The 18,104-nt window shown below is 43.7% G+C and overlaps 1 protein-coding gene across 2 annotated transcripts in view; it reads right to left on the bottom strand.

The window, feature by feature from the left end:
- Window positions 1–14,539, bottom strand: part of UBE2V1 (ubiquitin conjugating enzyme E2 V1) — a 33,607-nt gene extending 19,068 nt beyond the window's left edge. For both annotated transcript variants that reach the window (XR_008557819.1, XM_008141173.3), the window contains exon 1: window positions 14,460–14,539. Coding sequence is in view for 1 of the 2 variants with exons in the window: in XM_008141173.3 (XP_008139395.2) it covers window positions 14,460–14,481 (22 nt within the window). In the remaining variant the exon portion in view is untranslated. The remainder of the gene's footprint in view (window positions 1–14,459) is intronic.
- Between the last annotated feature and the right edge of the window lie 3,565 nt (window positions 14,540–18,104).

Below are 18,104 nucleotides of genomic sequence, written 5' to 3'. Positions count from 1 at the left end.
CTGGATTATCTACTTCTGGTATGACTATTCCTCTTGTAAACTTTGGCAAAGAACATCCTGTGGCTAGACATGTTATCTCTTCATCTAACAACCAGATATCACAAGCTCATTGTTAGTTTCAAAACAGGTGATGAATTCAAGGTATATTTTTCTGATGTTTGAGTCTTACTTGTGAAGTAGGAGAAAATATATTAGTAATGAATCCTATACTTCCAACATACATTCCCATGGGGTTAGACATTAAAATAGTTTTTAAAAAGTGTGCAAAGCCCATATACACAATTGAACAACAACAACAGAAAGAGTCAGTTAAACAAACTTATTTTAAGTTAGCCTTTGGAACAGTAACTGAGCACCACAGAGGGTAAAGTCAGCTTTTTATTACAGCAGCACTGACGTTATAGGATACTTTGATTTGAGTTAATTATAAAGAAGTCACCAGAAATCTACACTAATAAAAGAGAAAGATGCAAATTGACCATACCTCCGTGACACCTACTAGCCAATTAGGAGCGAGCATGCAAATCAACCCAACAAAATGGCGGGTTAATTTACATACGCAGGCACGGAGCGAAGACTGAAGGCTCTGCCTGAGCGAAGACTGAAGACTGAAGACTGAAGGCTCCACTGAGGCCGGAGCCAAGCCTGAAGGCTAGGCTCTGCTGTGGCCCGGATCTCAGGTACTGGAGGAAAACCGGTGCTGGCAGCCATAGGAAGGAAGGCCTATTGCACGAATCTTTATGCAATGGGCCTCTAGTCCTATCTAATAAAGAGGGACTATGCTAATTGACCCTCATGCCGTTGCAAAGATGGCAGCGCCCAAAGCCAATAAGGAGGGAATATGCTAATTGACTGCCCCACCCTCAAAGATGGCAGCACCCACAGCCAATAAGGAGGGAATATGCTAATTGGCTGCCCCACCCTCAAAGATGGCAGCACCCACAGCCAATATGGAGGGAATATGTTAATTGACTGCCACGCCCTCAAAGATGGCAGTGCTCACAGCCACAAGATGGCGGTGCCCAGTCCCCTCAGCCCAGCCGCCCAGGGCCGGCCTGAGGTGCAGGCAAGCTTCAGATGGCAGCTTCCCAGAAGCCCAAGGCTTAGGTAACCAGGGCCGGCCGAGGCTTGCACTGCCGGCAGTGGCAGCAACAGAGGTGTGATGGGGTGTCGCCTTCCCCTGATCGCCGGGTCGCCTCCCGTGCCTGAGGGCTCCTGGACTGTGAGAGGGGGCAGGCCAGGCTGAGGGACCCCCCCCCCCCGCTCCAGTGCATGAATTTTCATGCACTGGGCCTCTAGTAGTTTAATAAATGAAAAACTTAGGATTGGCTAATATCTATTAGGCATTCTTAAAATAGTCCAAGCAGGAGTTGGAATCCTATATATATAAATATCAGAATAATTGTACTTTATACTGATTAATGACAATAAGCATTTATTCCATTTGAACAGTAATTCTCAAACTTTTTTGGTCTCAAGACCCCTTTATACTTTTAAAAATTACTGAGGACTTCAAAGAGCCTTTGTTGATGTGGGTTAGAGCTATTGATATATATTGAATTAGAAATTAAAAGAGATTTAAAAAATATTTAATATTAATCACAATAAACTATTGCATGTTAAGATAACATATCTTATGAAATAATTATATTTTCCAAAGAACAAAGTAAGTGAGAAGAGTGGTATGACTTTGCAAATTTATTTAACGTTTGGCTCAAACAGGTTTGAGAACTGAGGTGAGCTGGAGAATACACATCCTGTCCAAAGGGGACAGTCACTCCTTTGCTCTGGCCAAATGTCTGTGGGTCATATTCTGTTTGAGGTCCAACACTTTGCAACATCCCTGGGGTCACCTAACTGTCCTCAAAAATCCCTCTGACACTCAACATCCTAGGGTTAGCTCAGCAGATCATTTTAAACTCTTCTGTCAGAACGATAAATAAAAATTGATAAACGTTGTGCTAGTTAGGCATCAGGCAGTTAAGTACTCTAACTTCATTAACTTTTATTTAGCTAAATCTTGAATGTAAGCCCACAAACTGGATAGCATTTAAAGACTTTTTTTTTTTTTTAAATCCTCACCTAAGGATATTTTTCTATTGATTTTTTAGAGAGAGTGGAATAGAGAGGGAAAGACAGAGAAATATCTATGTAAGAGAAACACATTGATTGGTTGCTTCCTGCACGAACCCAGGCCAGGGAAGAACCTGCAACTGAGGTATGTGCCCTTGACTGGAATCGAACCTGGGACCCTTTGGTCTGCAGGCCAACTCTCTATCCACTGAGCCAAACGGGCTAGGGCTAAAGGAGACTTACTTTTTAATTCATTTTTTTCTAAGCCATAAATTTTTATTTTCATTCAAAATTCATTAGAAGCAAAGTTTGGGGAATAAACACCAGGCAGAAATCAGGAATTTAAAAATATTTTAAAATTATCAGGCAATTCATTTAGTCTTTTCTGATATTTAAATAGAAGTGGCTAATTAGCACCAGGTTAGCTGGTATACTGAACTCTACTTGGTAAGGGACTACTTGGGAGCTCACCATGTTTAATGTACGTAAGTCTGAGCTCACTTCACACTTACAAGTAAAAAAACCCACATATTTCAGGACTGCCATTTAAAAAAAAGTTTGCTAGGCTTTTTAACTTAGGCTTTTTTCCCTTTACATAAATTTGTCAGTAACATATGCATACACACACCTTTTTTAATGCAATAATTACCTAACACCATGCTAGACCTTATAGGGGCTATGAAAGAAAAAACAAAAACAAAAAACAGGCCTAATCAGAGTATAAAGTTTCACTATGGAAGCAAGATATAAACATACCAAGTTCAACAAAATAAAACAGTATTAAAATATATGAGAAATACAATCTATCACAGGGCAATGTTTCTTAACTTTTGGGGGGGGGGGCGCTCATAGAACCCTTTGAATTTGATGAAAGCTAAGGAGGTGGGTTCATGTTACTGGGAGGGACTGGACTTTATCCCGAGGATAATTAGTGGGGAGCTGCAAAAGGCTCTGAGTAGGACAAGAGATAAGGCAAATCTCCAGGGTAATGTTCAGGATGGGCTGGAAGGCTTAGAGGCCAGGTTAGGGAAGTGCTACTACTAACAGTCTCTAAAGCCAGAGGCATTTGCTTAGAGCAGGGGTGAGGAACCTTTGTTCTGACAAGGGTTACTTAGTTATTTATAACATCATTCCAGGGCCATACAAAATTATCAACTTAAAAATTACGTTGCTGTTTAAAAAGCTCCTAGATTTATTGAATTTCAAGTCCTTTCTGCAGTTGCCTTGGCAGAGCCAGACCAAATTATATGGCCCATGAGCAAATACTGTGAAAGGATATGTTATCAAACTTCTTACAGGCCTAGATAGGTAGAAAACAGAAGGAATATTAAGAGATTTAAGGCAGGGCATATTAATTTGCATGACTGTCCTGGTAGTTGCCATTTTTACAATGTGACATAAAAACAACTGGTCTTCACACCTTAGGCTTCAGATAAAATATTTATTGGGGGGCGAGGGGGGGGGTGGATGAGTAAAGGATAAAAAGGTATGCACACTCCACTGCTGGTGGGAATGCAGACTGGTGCAGCCACTGTGGAGAACAGTATGGAGTTTCCTCAAAAAACTGAAAATGGAACTCCCATTTGACCCAGTAATCCCACTCCTGGGAATATATCCAAAGAAACTAGAAACACCAATCAGAAAGGATATATGCACCACTATGTTCATAGCAGCACAATTTACAATAGCTAAGATTTGGAAACAGCCTAGGTGCCCGTCAGCAGATGACTGGATCAGAAAACTGTGGTGCATCTACACAATGGAATACTATGCTGCCATAAAAAAGAAGGAATTCTCATCATTTGCAGCAACCTGGATGGAATTGGAGAACATTATGCTAAGTGAAATAAGCCAGTCAATGAAAGAAAAATACCACATGATCTCACTCATTTATGGATAATAAAGAACATTATAAACTGATGAACAAAAAGATAGATACAGAGACAGTAAAGCATCAAACAGACTTTCAAATTACAGGGGGAAAGTTAGGGAGAGGTGGGGGAGATAAGAAATCAAACGAAGGACTTGTATGCATGCATATAAGCATAACCAGTGGACGCAAAACTCTGGGGGGTGAGGGCATGTATGAGTGTGGGGGGGGGGGGGGGCAATGGTAAGATATGTACACATATAATACCTCAATAAAAAAAATGTCAAAAAATAAATAAATAAAAAATAATTAAAATAAAAAGGTGAAGTGTCATTCACAAAAAAACAAAACAAAAAAAAAAAACAAAGGTATGCACACTCCATTTTATAAAAGATGGAGTCTTTTATACAAAAATTATACAAAGTCAACCCAGGCTTCCCCGTATGTATATACTCATATAAATGACATTTAGATACTTTTTTATGATCACAAATAAGATATATGATCTACCACTCCATTTCAAAAAGACTGGTCAGGGTAATGGCTATGTTATCTTTTACAATTAAGAATCAGAATATAGTATACTTTAGGTAAATTTCTTTAATCTCTTAGCAGAGAATTAAGAGCACAGGCTTAGATTCAAGTTCCCACTCCAGAACTTTCTAGCTGTGTGACTCCAAGTTACCTTGAGCCTCAGCAAAACAGGGATCTCAATATTCCCTGGCTCTATAGGTGACAGAATGAATGAATGAAGTAAAACCTGTAAAGCACCTTCTGTAATACCTGAATCACCTTTATCAGCACTGAATTATCCATCATAAGATTAAAAAAACCCTCACTTGACCCCACATCCCCTTTTAGCTGCCATCTCATTTCTTTGTTCCTTCTTAGCAAAAAAAACAAAACAAAACACCTCAAAAGTGCTGTCTAAACTCCTTGTCTACAATTCTTCACCTTACTTGCACTTACTCCAATCAATCAGCCTTTTCTAAACAGTCTCTCACCAAAACTGCTTGTCAGGGGCACCAAGCAGCACCCTCTAGCCAAATCCTAGTAAATTCTCAGTCCCCACTCCAAGTTCCTGGAGCTCTCAGTAGCACCTAATTACTCCCTTCTTTAGGTCTTTCTTCCTTTAGCCACAGGTTCTCTTCTTGCCTCACAGAGGGCCTGGCTTCACCTCCCTGACCTCCAAACACTGGCTGCTGGGCCTCAGGGCACAGCCCACCGACCTCTGCTCCTCTGTCTACTCTACTACCCAAGTGATTTTACCTAGAAGACCAAGGAAGCTGATGACTCTTCAATTTATATTTTCAACTAACTGCCAGCTAGACATCTCCATTTACTAGTAGATGCCTAACAGGCCTAACTCAAAACACCTCCAAACAGAACTCCCTTACACTCCTCAATCTACTCTAAAAACTACCTACTCCTCAATTTCAAAAATATAGCACATTTACCAGATTGCTCTGGCCAAACATCTTGGAGTCATTAATAAGAAATCTTTCCTTTAAATCCCATACCCAACCTATTTCCAAATAGATCCCAAATAGGATCATTTTCACCATCTCCACTGGGATCACTGTAGTCCTCAGCTTCCTACCTGGTTTCTTAGTCGAACTGGTCTCTACTTACAGCCTATTCTCCACAGTGAGCCTTTAAAAAAGTAGGACATCACTCCCCTAGATCCATCAGCCCCCTCCCCACTCAAAGCCCTCCCTACTGGCTTCTCCTTGCAACCAACATATATTCAAACTCCTTACCTCCCCTACAGAGATGCACCTGCTTCTCCAACATCATTTCCCACCACCCTTCCTCTTGTTCTCACTCTCCTTTAGCCATACCATCAATCCTTACGTTTCTGAATAAGCAAATTGACTTTCTTCCTTTGCACTTGCTGTTCCCTCACCCTAGAATTCTCTGTCCCAGAGCTGTAAATAGTTGGCTGGCTCCCTTAATCCTCGCTGAGGTCTAACTTCCCATTACCTTATCTTGCTTTTTTTCTCTTCATAGTAATCATAACCACTTGACATTAGTTTATTGTCTGTCCCATCTGAACATAAACTCCAAGAGGGTAAAACTTCATCTGTTTTGTATACTGCTGACTTTCCAACTTGAAGAGTGCTTTGCTGAATATGCACTCAAATGCTGGGTGTTAGCTTGCTGTATTATTTCAGAATGAATGATGCTCAATGTCACAAAATTCTAATTCTTTATTTCTAAAAATACAGCAGGGAAACATTCAGAGTACTATTAAAAGGAAGTCTAACATTATAAATATCGCCAGAGGGGCTTAGTATGGAATTTAAATAGCCCAAGAAAAGTTATCCATTAAATTTTGAATTTAATGATCTCAAAAAGAAACACAAATCTTAAGTTAGAAGCCAGGCAGTCTGCAGAGGTCCTCTCAGAGCCCTCCCTCCCCCATATACCTTTACCTAATTTCTATGCTGTTCTCTTTCTTTTAAGTTTTATTTTCTTTCTTTTTTATTGTCTGACTCACTCTCTGAGCTTCTTAAGTTAGAGCTGTGACTCATTCAATCCTGCCTCCCCAGAATCTGGTATGCTGCCTGGCATATAATGGTACTCAATAAATGTTTTCCTGATTAAACAGTATCTCTTCCGTTCCTACTGTAAACTCTAATATGGTCTATTGTGGACAAAATGTTGGACTCTGATACTGTTTTCTATTTTGAGATAACTATTACTCGATAACTAGTTTTCTTGTAATTTTTTTAGTTTTCAGTTTTATTTTTTTACTGAAGTGTGCTTGAGACTTTTAGGGAAACAAACTGTAAAACAAACGATTCTTCACTATAAAATAAACTTTGTTTAATAGGATACATATGCTAGTATGCTACTGATATCCCAAACCATTTAGAAACTGCATGTAAGAGCATTTTACTCCAAATGGCCCAACCACATCCTAGGTCTAGAATTTTAGAGGTACTCCAGGGACATAAATCAAATATTAGTGGAATTCAGAGATCCTGTAGACCTTGTGAGTACTAGTATATCAGTCACAAGTGAAGACTTCATCTCATCCCAAATGTAGATAGAGTATAAGCTCAAAATTATAATATATTAATTTTAACAAAAGATTTGTGACTATATTAAAAAATTAAATCCACATATGCAAAAAAAAAAAACAACAAAAACACCCAGAAGCTTATCACATCAGAAACCTCAAGAATATTCTAACCTATTTTTCTTCCTACAGCTCTTTAATCCATTGAATCAACCTAAATTTTAAGATTCCTAACATTAATGTGTGAACCTGACTCCTAAAAGGCAGCTGGAGAAATAGCTTCAAGTGACAATACAGAGGATGTAAACATGGACTATTGTCAATCTTAACTATTAAAAAGTTAACCATGAAAATGTTAAGATAACTTCACCAAGGTGCTATATGCTATAATATAGCAATCCAAGATTTTTTTAAAAAGCAAACATTTGTTCCTGTTACTTCAGAATTCTTCTTTCAAGAAGGATTTTTTTCTGGATCTGTGTCAGTATCAAAAGTCAGCCAGTTATTCTCTTGGCTAAATATAAACTGAAAAGTCAGCAGCTGCAGGATATTACAAAGAAAATATGACAACTAGGTTGAAAAAGCATGAATATTTGATAGGGTCTTACACCATGTCATAGTAAAACATTTAATGCAGCAATTTGAAACTCACAACATATTAAAATATTTCTGGTACAATGAACAACATAAACTGATGAACAAAAATAGATCCAGAGACATAGAAGCATCAAACAGACCATCCAACCTCAGAGGAAAGGCAGGGGAGGGATAGGGAGGTAAGAGAACAACCAAAGGACTTGTATGCATACATATAAGCATAACCCATGGACACAGACAGTAGCGGGGGGAGGGGGAGGGCATGTGCTGGGGGATGGGAAGGGCCAGGGAGAGGTCAATGAGGGAAAAAGGAGACTTATGTAATATTTTAAACAATAAAGAATTAAAAAATATATAAGTACCAAGTGAAAAAAAATATTTCTGGTACAAAAAGGATTTTGAAACATCTTTTAGGAAAAGTATGATCACAAAGCAGCAGCTATTACAGCATAACAAGATTAGAAAAACCTTGGCCTGACCTGGGTCTTGATTTAAAATGGCAGAGCCTCAGAGGTTTCTACTGAAAAGAAAGCTGCTAATTAAAACTGGTTTGGTTGCCCAGTCAGGAAAGACAGTGCATTGAGCTAGGAGTCTGGTTGGAAAATAAGGAGGCCTGGAAGGTGTACATAGATTCAATGTTCCTGAAGTTAGATATAAAGTTAGGGAAGTTAACTTCTACTTCTGAGTAACTGGCAAGTGCAGTCTAGCTACTTAGTTAGTGCCTGCCCAGAAGCATATTTTTTCTCTCCTTTTCTATAGCATCATCTGGGAACTTGCTAGAAATGCAAAATTTCAGGCCACACACCAGACCACTATACTACACCACAGAACTATTAAATGTGAAACTCGGAGGGTGGGGCTCAGCAAGCTGATCAAGATGCACACTAGTTTGAGAACCACTGACCTAAGAGGAAGAAATAGTGGCAATCATTCTTTACAATCAAGACAATGTGACAACAATCGGCTGATGACAAAACCCGGTGGTTTTTTTGCTGCTAGGGAGACCAAGGCCAAAGATTAGATTTTCTCTAATAGGGTGGAGACAAAGAATTAGACGTGGGAAGCGTCAGGACAGTAAGGGAAGGAGAGGACAGAGTTAATTCTATGCTCAAGTTGCTTTATAAATACCAACTAATCAAGATAAGAGCTGTCCTTTTTGAAAGGCTGAACAGCCACATTTGCTTCTGCCCTATCAGACATATTGTTTCTTCAAATATGTCAAGTTTATATATCAAGGTAAGACCTGGATTAATTTACTGTAACTTCAATATTTATGAAGGACCTACTATATGTCAGGGACAATGCTGAATGCCAGGGACTAGCAGAGAACAAGGCAGAATCTCACCTTAGTAGAAAGGCACAGAAAATATTCAAGAAAAACAAATGAAACTTCAGATAAAGTTAAGCACTTTGACCAAGACTATTGAATGAGGTGGTCAGAGACGGCCTTTCTGAAAAATTAAGACCTGAAGAATAAGAAGCAGTTAGTCATGTGAAGATATGCTGGCAGAACATTCATTCCCAAAAGGAGAAGAGCAAAAGCAGAGGTGTGTAACATCACGTGAGGTCAGGGAGCAGGCAAGACCAAGACCACAGAAGGGTTTGTGGGCCTTGGAGAAAAAATTGATTTTATTCTAAGTGCAATGGGAAAAGCTTTCTGCAGGGGCGCGGCAGTTTCTGTTATATGGATCATTCTGCCTTCTCTATGAAGAATGTACTGGAGAAGGGCAAGACTGGAAACAGGAGGCTTCTGCAGTCTTCTAGGCAAATTCTATGAAAGATGGTTCTGGTTGGACAAGAATGACAATAATGGAGATGGAGAAGAGGAGGATTTGGCATCTGTTGTCTGGTCACACCTACTGGGCTTGTGATGGAGAGAATGTGAGGATGAGGAAAGAATCCTGTGTGACAGTCATTACTACCTATCCATGAAAAACTAATCAGCCAAGGCAGAAATGTCAACAAGCGTGCCAATGGCTGAAGGAACTTGAGATGCCTAGCTGAAGAACAGGCAATGGGGACTAGAGGAATGATAATACAGCCAAGAGCGTGTGTCGTGGTTCTGTACCCTGGCTCTGCAAGTCACTGGTTCTGAGCTCAGTTTCCTCACCTTCACAACAGTTACCTGCCTCAAAGGCTTGCTCTGAGAAATGAGATAATGTATTTAATACAGTATCTAGCACATAGTAAGCCTTAGAAGTGCAGCTTAGAGAGAAGTCTGAAGGGCTTGCATATAAATGAAGACTAGAACCTACTTTGTACATGATATGAGGGGGTCCCAAGCCCAACGAGTATAAATTATTGAGTATAAGGTATAATCAAAAGCTTCTTTAGAAATAAACTTCACATTACTCAGAATGGGATTAAAAAAGGGTTCCTGCTACCGGTGGCAGATGCTTCTCATGAAAGCTGTAACCCTGTTCACCAAGCTTAACCATTCCAAAACCTAGGAAGAGAATATGCCCAACCCAAGCCTTTCTGCTTCCTTCCTAAGGTACTGAAGCAGGGGGCGGAGGAAACTGAAGTCAAAACTCCTAGGCTCTAGTCCGAGTATCACACTGCTCCCTCAGCCAGCCACCAATCTCCCTCAGTTCATACTATGGGGCCAAAACCTCCCTTGGTTAGCTTACTGGGTTGTGGAGAGTTGGATGAGATGACACAGCAGGTAAATCAAAGTGCTTGGAAAACTCTAAAGCACTATACAAAATATAGAAGTGTTAAAATATTTACTTCACCAATGTGCTGTATTTCACTGGGGTTTTTCAAAATTAAACAGAGGATTCCTGACCTCACATTTTGTATTCCACTTTTATCAAATTACTGTAGAGCAACACTCAGGTGAAAGAAAGAAAATGTGGCGGTGGAGGGAAAGGGTGGTTTTCAAGTTACTGTGAAGGGGAAAATAATGATCATCAAAATTAACCTTGGCAATCCCTAAGGAGAGCAATAGGTTGTACTGGCCCAGCAAAGCGTTCCCCCCTTCACAGCTGCAACAGATTGCTGTTTCTTCAGCTGAGCAATATATGAAGCAGCGTTCTTGAATGCAAGGCTCATGTTGTACAAAAGGCACTTAGCTACAACAGGCACAACAAAATGCTCACACAATGAGACACTCGGGAACAAGACCAACTAAGAGCCTACAGGTTTTCATCGCCGCCTCTCTCTGGGGAACACCCTTGAATGGAATGGAAGATTACTTAACCTCCACGGCCCATATGGTTAAATTTTCATAAGCTGAGTGGGTGTATGAGGCCATGTCAATGTATGCAAATTTAAAATCATGCCCAGCCAGGGCTTACCCTTCTGGCATCCAGTTTCTGGTTATCTGTCAGGGAAGCCTGTGGGGTACTGGGTGAGAAAAAGGACCTGGCAGCCAAGAGCTACTGTATAAGGTCCTGCAATCCTGGACAAGGCACCTGTCACAACAAAGGCATTTGGAGGGATTCTAGTGGGCTTTTCCCAATCCCACCCTCTAGCATCTATGCAGAAATCACACCCTGCAAAACCAAGGGAGGTGGGAAGGTGTTGTAGCCAAGTGTGAAAGCAGTGACCATAAAAAACTAAGTTCAGCCCTCACAGGAACTCAAAGGTTTCACAGCTGTTTCCTGGCAACCAGGAGCAGATTAATGGAGGGGCCTGTTCTAAACCTGACTAAGGAAGGCCTCAGAGCCCCTGACCACACCTCAAAGACTTCTCAGGATCAGAAAGCAAAGAGGGTACACTCATTTTAGTTAACCCAATTAAAATCCTTCTGCTTCCACTCTTAGCACTCTGCACTCCTCTCATTGCCTAGGGGCACAGATCAGATCTTGCCATCCCTCTTTTTCAGACTCTTTACTCATTCATTCATTCATTCAACAAATATTTACTGAATGCCTACTTCATACCAGGCACTTTTTCAATGGTTTCTCTTTACAATGAATAAAATCCAAAGCTACAGTTCTCCAACTCACCATCCTTAATAGCTTCCCTTGTACACTAAGGCATTTATTTATTTATTTGTTTATCTCAACATGCCAAGCTTGATCCTGCCACAGTGCCTTTGCACTCACTGTCTCCTCCTCCTGCCTGTGACACATGCTGTAGGGTTGGCTCCTGCCATCATCTGTCTCAGTTCAAATGCCTTCCCTCAGAGAAGTCTTCCCTGATCACCTCTCCAGACACCCTTTATCACATCATACAACCTCCTTCCTGGTATTTACTGCTATCTGAAATTGTCTTTATTATTTACTCCTTCCTGGCCTTCTCCCTGACTAGACTAGAAGCTCCTCAAGGACACGGGCTATGCCTATCTTGTTCACTATTCATGAGACATAGCAGGCTTGTTGTATAAACAGATAAAGGAGTTTGGGGAAACTCACTTTAAGGCACCTCTATCCATGTTATCTAACCCAGCAGTCGCCAACCTTTTGGACCTCATGGACCACCGGCTGGCGACGGCTGATCTAAACCATGCCAAGTGCTCCTGTAATTCCTCTAGACAGCGGCTGACATTGCTTTATCTGACCACCATTGCATTTACAAACCACTCTTCACTGGCAGGGCATCAAGAAGTTAGAATTAAGTAGCTGTTACAAATTGCAGGTAGCCCAAGTGGCTGACAATAGGGCTGAGATGCAATACCACCATAATGCTGGCTGCTACAGGTACCCCGCTTTGACCCAGTGCATAGCAACCTGGCAGGGGTGTTACTCTGGTGAGAAGTTTTCCACAGGAGTCTGGCCTGACTCAGCCTCTCTCTTCTGACAGTGTCTGTGGCAGTATCTTGGTAAATGAATTGACTCAGCACTGTTCCGACTGAAACCAAAATCTATGAAGATTGTACGGTCTCCTCTAACCTCTAGGAAGACCCTGCTACTTAAGTATAAATGGTAACTTGTGGTAGGTCACTTTAGTCAGATCCCCTACATCCATTTCCTTCTTTCCCACCCAACAATCAGACAAAGATGACACCGTGGGTTACCAGAGGAACAACATCCTGGAAAGATGAACTTCCCTCACCCTGTGCATTTTGTAAAAAAATTATTTTTTATTGATTTCAGAGAGGAAGGGAGAGGGAGAGAGAGAGAGACAGAAACATCAATGATGAGAATCATTGATTGGCTGCCTCCTGCACACCCCCCATTGGGGATCGAGCCTGCAACCCAGACATGTGCCCCCGACCAGAATCAAACCTGGGACCCTCCAGTCCGAAGGCCAACGCTCTATCCACTGAGCCAAACCAGCTAGGGTACCCTGTGCATTTTAGGTCATCAACCCTCTTCTAACAGTGCTGCTGCTGTGTGGCCTGAAATAGCCAGAGGATTTCAGTACCCAGGCTAGTAGACCTGTTTACTTCCTCCATCAGAGCTCACCCTTACCTGGGAGGACCTCCTTGGCCAACTTCACTGGCCGGCACTTCAGGGTACACTTCACTGTCACCCCCAAATCCTGCACTTCCAAGAATCCGATTCTCTTGTCTTATCAGCCCCTCTGGTGCTTCACCAGCCAATCCTCACCCCTCCTCCTCAGGAAGGCCAGTCTGGGTCAATCCCCTAATGTCCAGCTGCGGGATGTTAGGTCTGAAACAGACCTGTAGGATTTTCATTCTCAGGCCCACATTAGTGTGTAGAGCAGGGAATCCAGTCTCAGAATAAGTGCTGCTTCTCTTAACCTACTAGGGACTGGAGGAACGCCCCTCCCCCAAGGTGGAGCCCCCTCACTCCCTGTGGCCCAGCTTCCTTCCCCGGAGCAGTCACCCAATAATCCGCATCTCATTGGTCCCTCTCTCTCTCCATGACCATCCGGCATACGGGGAACTTCTGACCTGAACCCACACGTCCGCTACCAATGTCCACAGGAGTGGAAAGGGGTGCCAGGCTCCACGAAACAGACACTTCTAGGGGTTGCTTCCCTCACCCAATTAAAGGAGGAGATGCTTTCTCTCCCAAAGAAACAACTCTGAAACCTGGCCGTTTCCCACTCTCACCCACTCTGCATAGGCCTCCCTCAGTCGACCCCTCCACCCCCACCCAACCAGACGCCTTTGGGGCTCCCAATTCACCTATTTCCCACCCAATATAGCAAGTTTCCAGCTAGTGCCCCGCCGGAGTGCCCTGTGTATGTCCTTCCCAGCTCTAGCCTGCCTCCTAAAAGCTAAGATCCGTGTCCCCAAGCAGGGGCTGGCAATGACGGCGTCCTTTCCCTAGCGGCCGCACCAACCAGCACCCTCAGGAATCTGAGAGCTCTCCCCCCGCACTCATCGCCCTCAAACCCCGCAGAAGCAGCCGGCCCAAGGCTCCCCTTTTCTAATTAGAGATTTCCTCGGCTAACCCCATCCCAGGAACTAACCCTGGAGCCGTCCCCGTGGCCAATGGGAGATCCTTTCAATTACCCCTCCGCTTCCCGTTTCCTCCGCCCATCCATCCAGACCTTCCCATCCAGACCCAGCCAAACGGGCATCCCAAGGCTCCCCTTCCCCCCGGACCCACGGCACTCAATAAAGGACTTCCATCCGCCTTGGGGAGCCTCTCCTCCTCTAGTGAACCCCTCGATCTCCCCCAAAGAGCCGCCGGCCCCAACTCCTCAGGAGTGCCTCAGGGCTCCCCATTCGTCCGCTCCGGCCGCGCAGCAGCGCCACAGGGCCCGGCCCTTCCTCTCTGCGGGGCCCTCACGCCGCCCCGGGGAGCTTCTGGGCCTCACCGCGCCGCCCACAGGCCCCTCGGGCCCCCGCCCGTGCTTCCGGCCGCCGCCTGCTCCTCCTCCCCGCTCAGGCCGGCCGGGTCGCCGCCGCGGAGCCCGGCGGACCGATTCCGCGCAGAGGCCCTGGTCACACTGCAATGGCCTTTGCGAGCCCCTGAACCCCGGCCCGAGCCCGCGGTCCCCCAGCCGGCCGGGCCCGGCGCCCCTGCTCACCCGAGCCCGTGGTGGCTGCCATCTTGCGTCGCTGTCGCTCGAAGGCCGGCCCCTTCTTCACCCCCCGCCCGTTCCCGGGCGCTTCTGCGCAGGCGTGAGCGAACGCGCAGCCGCCGCCGCTGACGCCGGCTCTGCGGACCACGCGACCGACGCGGGGAAGCTCCCCCGCCGCTGTAGAGAGAGGACAGTGTGTGCGTGCGCGATGGCCCGGCCACCTGCGCGTCCCTCCGGGCTCGGGTGCGAAGCAGGTGCTGAGGTGCTCGGTGAGAAAGGCAGGGTGATCCGTTTGGGAAGGCGCGATTGTAAAAGAAAAAGAAGAAACGAAAGCTGTAAAAAAGCTCCTTTTCGCTCCGGGCACTTTGCTATGTGGTTGCATCCTCACAGCATCTCTACCAGGTGGGCATTAATGTGAAAAATGAAGCTGAGAGGGGTTAAGCGATTTATCTACACTCAGCTGTTTAGTAAATGAGTCAGGGTTTGAACCCAGGCCAGGTCGTCTTGCTTCCAAAGTAGATGCTCCCGCGCCAGAGGAGGCTTGTAGGGTGTGCAGCTAAATGATTTAAGGCCATTTAAGGTGGCAGGGAAAGCATTCATTCATTCATTCATTCGTTCGTTCGTTCGTTCATCCAAACAATTAAATAAGCATCTACCACTGTGCTTGGTGCTGGGGTTGGATATACATCCCTGGAGAAGCAAGTCCCTGCTCTTAGGGGGTTACATTCTAGACGGAAACAAAGTAAATAGGAAAGAACATAATTATGATAGGATAGAGAGTAAACCAGGGAAGGGGCAGCAGGGTGGTCAGACTCCTAACGTGGTCACATTTCAAGGGAACTTGAATGATGAGAAGTAGGTCTGAAGGAGGAGGAGGCAGAGAAAACGGTTTGTTTGCAGGCCCTGGTGATACAGCTCCACCATTACTGTAAATGTTCTGAGAGGCCTTATGTGGTTGTGAAAACAGGATGTGAGAAGTGAAGGGACTGCTTCAAGGTCATACACCTAACGCTGGCAGAGGAAGCACGGAGGAACAAGAAAGCTGTAAGTCCTTACTCAGCACATCCAGTTCATCACCTTGTGCTGACAGCAGTGCTTCCTGAGCATTTCTCAACCCCATCCACCTTTCCTGCTTAGGGTAGGTTGCCCTTGTCTTCCACTCGGGTGACCTCAGCAGTTGTTATTCCTGCCACTGTGGTCCATTCTCTATATCGCACCAGAGTTTGCTCAGAAACCCTTCTGCTAAAAGTTTCAGTGATTCACCACTCCCTTGGGATAAAAATACAGACTCTACAAATTGAGCGACCATAGAATAATCATCCAACAAGGACAATCATCAGAATGAAAGGGGGCCTAGTATAATCTTGTCAGGACAACAAGAATAAACCAGGATTCTCCAAGGCAAACCAGGAGGGATGGCTACCCTATCCACAACCCCACACATAGGACCGGTATGGGGCCAATGAGGTGTCTAAGGTAAGGTGACCAGATTTTAACATTGGTAAAGCGGGACACCATTGACCAGGGGGGGGTTCTTTTTAAAAATATATATATTTTATTGATTTTTTACAGAGAGGAAGAGAGAGGGATAGAGAGTTAGAAACATCAATGAGAGAGAAACATCGATCAGCTGCCTCTTGCACACCCCCTACTGGGGATGTGCCCGCAACCAAGGTACATGCCCTTGACCAGAATCGAACCTGGGACCCTTGAGTCCGAAGGCCGACGCTCTATCCACTGAGCCAAACCCACTGAGCCAAACCGGTTTCGGCCCGGGGGTGGGGTGGGGGGGTGGGTGTGTCTTGATTAAAAATTTGGTCTATATTGTAATCGCTTTTGGTTTTTTTAATAAAAGGAAATTCACTTCTTAGATCATCATTGAATTTGCATCCTCTTTTCTTACTCATGTTAAAAATCTAAAAAAAAAAATTTAAAATTATATTGTAAATTATTATATACATATTGCTTAAAAACACAGTAAGTAGGTACATAATTACATGAACAGATTTTATTGTTAGTTTATAAATTAAATTAATTTGATTGTTATAAAGTAACTATATTTTAAAAATTATTTTAATCCTATATTTCTTTCTAAATAATAACAATACTAACTTGTATTATTTTTCCTCTGAATTTGCCATAACGTAAGTTGTAAGTGTCACTTTCAAGGCCGGCGCTAGATGTTTTGCCGCCACTATAAAATATAAATAATACGAGTGCTGTCTGCTAAATTCAAGAAAATTTATGTATTTATGAAATAAATAAATAACTTACCTAAATTATCTGAATAGCTGATTTGTAATGACATCACTTTTTTAACTAGCTTACTAGCACGCAGTACGATGTGTATCGTCTGAGAGAAGGTTACAAAATGTTTTCGTCGTTGCCAATCGCCAAAAATGCCATTGTTCATTAAGTCCAAACAATGGTGGTCGAATGCTAACAACTGATCAACAATGCGAACTTTGATAAGCAGTTCTCGATAATCAGTTCTCAACAACTATTTGTTATTATTAAAGTTTAACATTATAAAATTAACAAAAATAATATAAAACTCATATCCTGGCTAAATAGCCACAAGGCCGCCAAAAACCGTACATTCCCTTCCTGTTCTCCTGCCGTTCCCTAGCTTGTTGTGCATTCTTTCCAAAAATTGGGACTTTTTTAAAACGCCGCGGGACGCTGGACAAATTGTTAAAAATCGGGACTGTCCCGCCAAAAGCGGGCCGTCTGGTCACCTTAGTCTAAGGCCCCAAATTTAAGGAGGCTTTCACTCTGAGGTCCTAGCTCTGTACTTGCATGACCCTGTGAGTGAGTGCCTTCCTAACATTGGTACCCTGGGAACCTCACTTTTCCCCCCCTACATGGCACTGCCTGCACCTCTGAGACTTGCTGTATCTCTCCTGTTACACTGGCCCTTTTCAAGGCCTCTGGAACACATGTCCTCTCCCTCCTCAGGGCCTTGGACTATGCTGTTCCCACTCTTCAGGTCTCACAGCCAGCATTGCCCTGTGAATTTGATTCTCAGAGTGCCATGTGTATGTCCTTCCCAGCCTGGCCACACACAATTATCTAGACACTGGAGGCCCAGTGCACAAAATTTGTGCACAGGTAGGGTCCCTAGCAGCTGCCGGCCACCGGCCGGGGCCTTCCTTCATTCCACGCCGCTCCCTGGTGGTCAGTGCACATCATAACGAGCGATCGGATTCCTGGTCGGTCAAACTCCCGAGGGGACACTTTGCATATTAGATTTACACACACACACACACACACACACACACACACACACACTGAGTGGCCAGGTTATTAAGATCTCTGAACGCATAATAATCTGACCACTCTGTGTGTGTGTGTGTGTGTGTACATATATACATACATATACACATACACATACATATATATACATATATACACATACATATATATATCCTATCTAATAATAGACAAATATGCAAATTGACCATACCTCCAACACACCCACAAGCCACGCCCACCATCCAATCAGAGCGAGTATGCAAATTAACCCAAACCAAGATGGCTACAGCCACAGAGAGCAAGGTTTCCTAGGTAACAGAGGAAGCCAAGTTTTCTGCCTGCCCTGGCCAGGCCTAAGCCTCCACTCAAGCTACAAAGTTTCAATTATAGAAGGTA

This window comes from Eptesicus fuscus, chromosome 12, assembly GCF_027574615.1.
Source record: "Eptesicus fuscus isolate TK198812 chromosome 12, DD_ASM_mEF_20220401, whole genome shotgun sequence".
Classification (NCBI taxonomy): Eukaryota; Metazoa; Chordata; class Mammalia; order Chiroptera; family Vespertilionidae; genus Eptesicus; species Eptesicus fuscus.
This window is presented reverse-complemented; position numbering and strand designations above follow the sequence as displayed.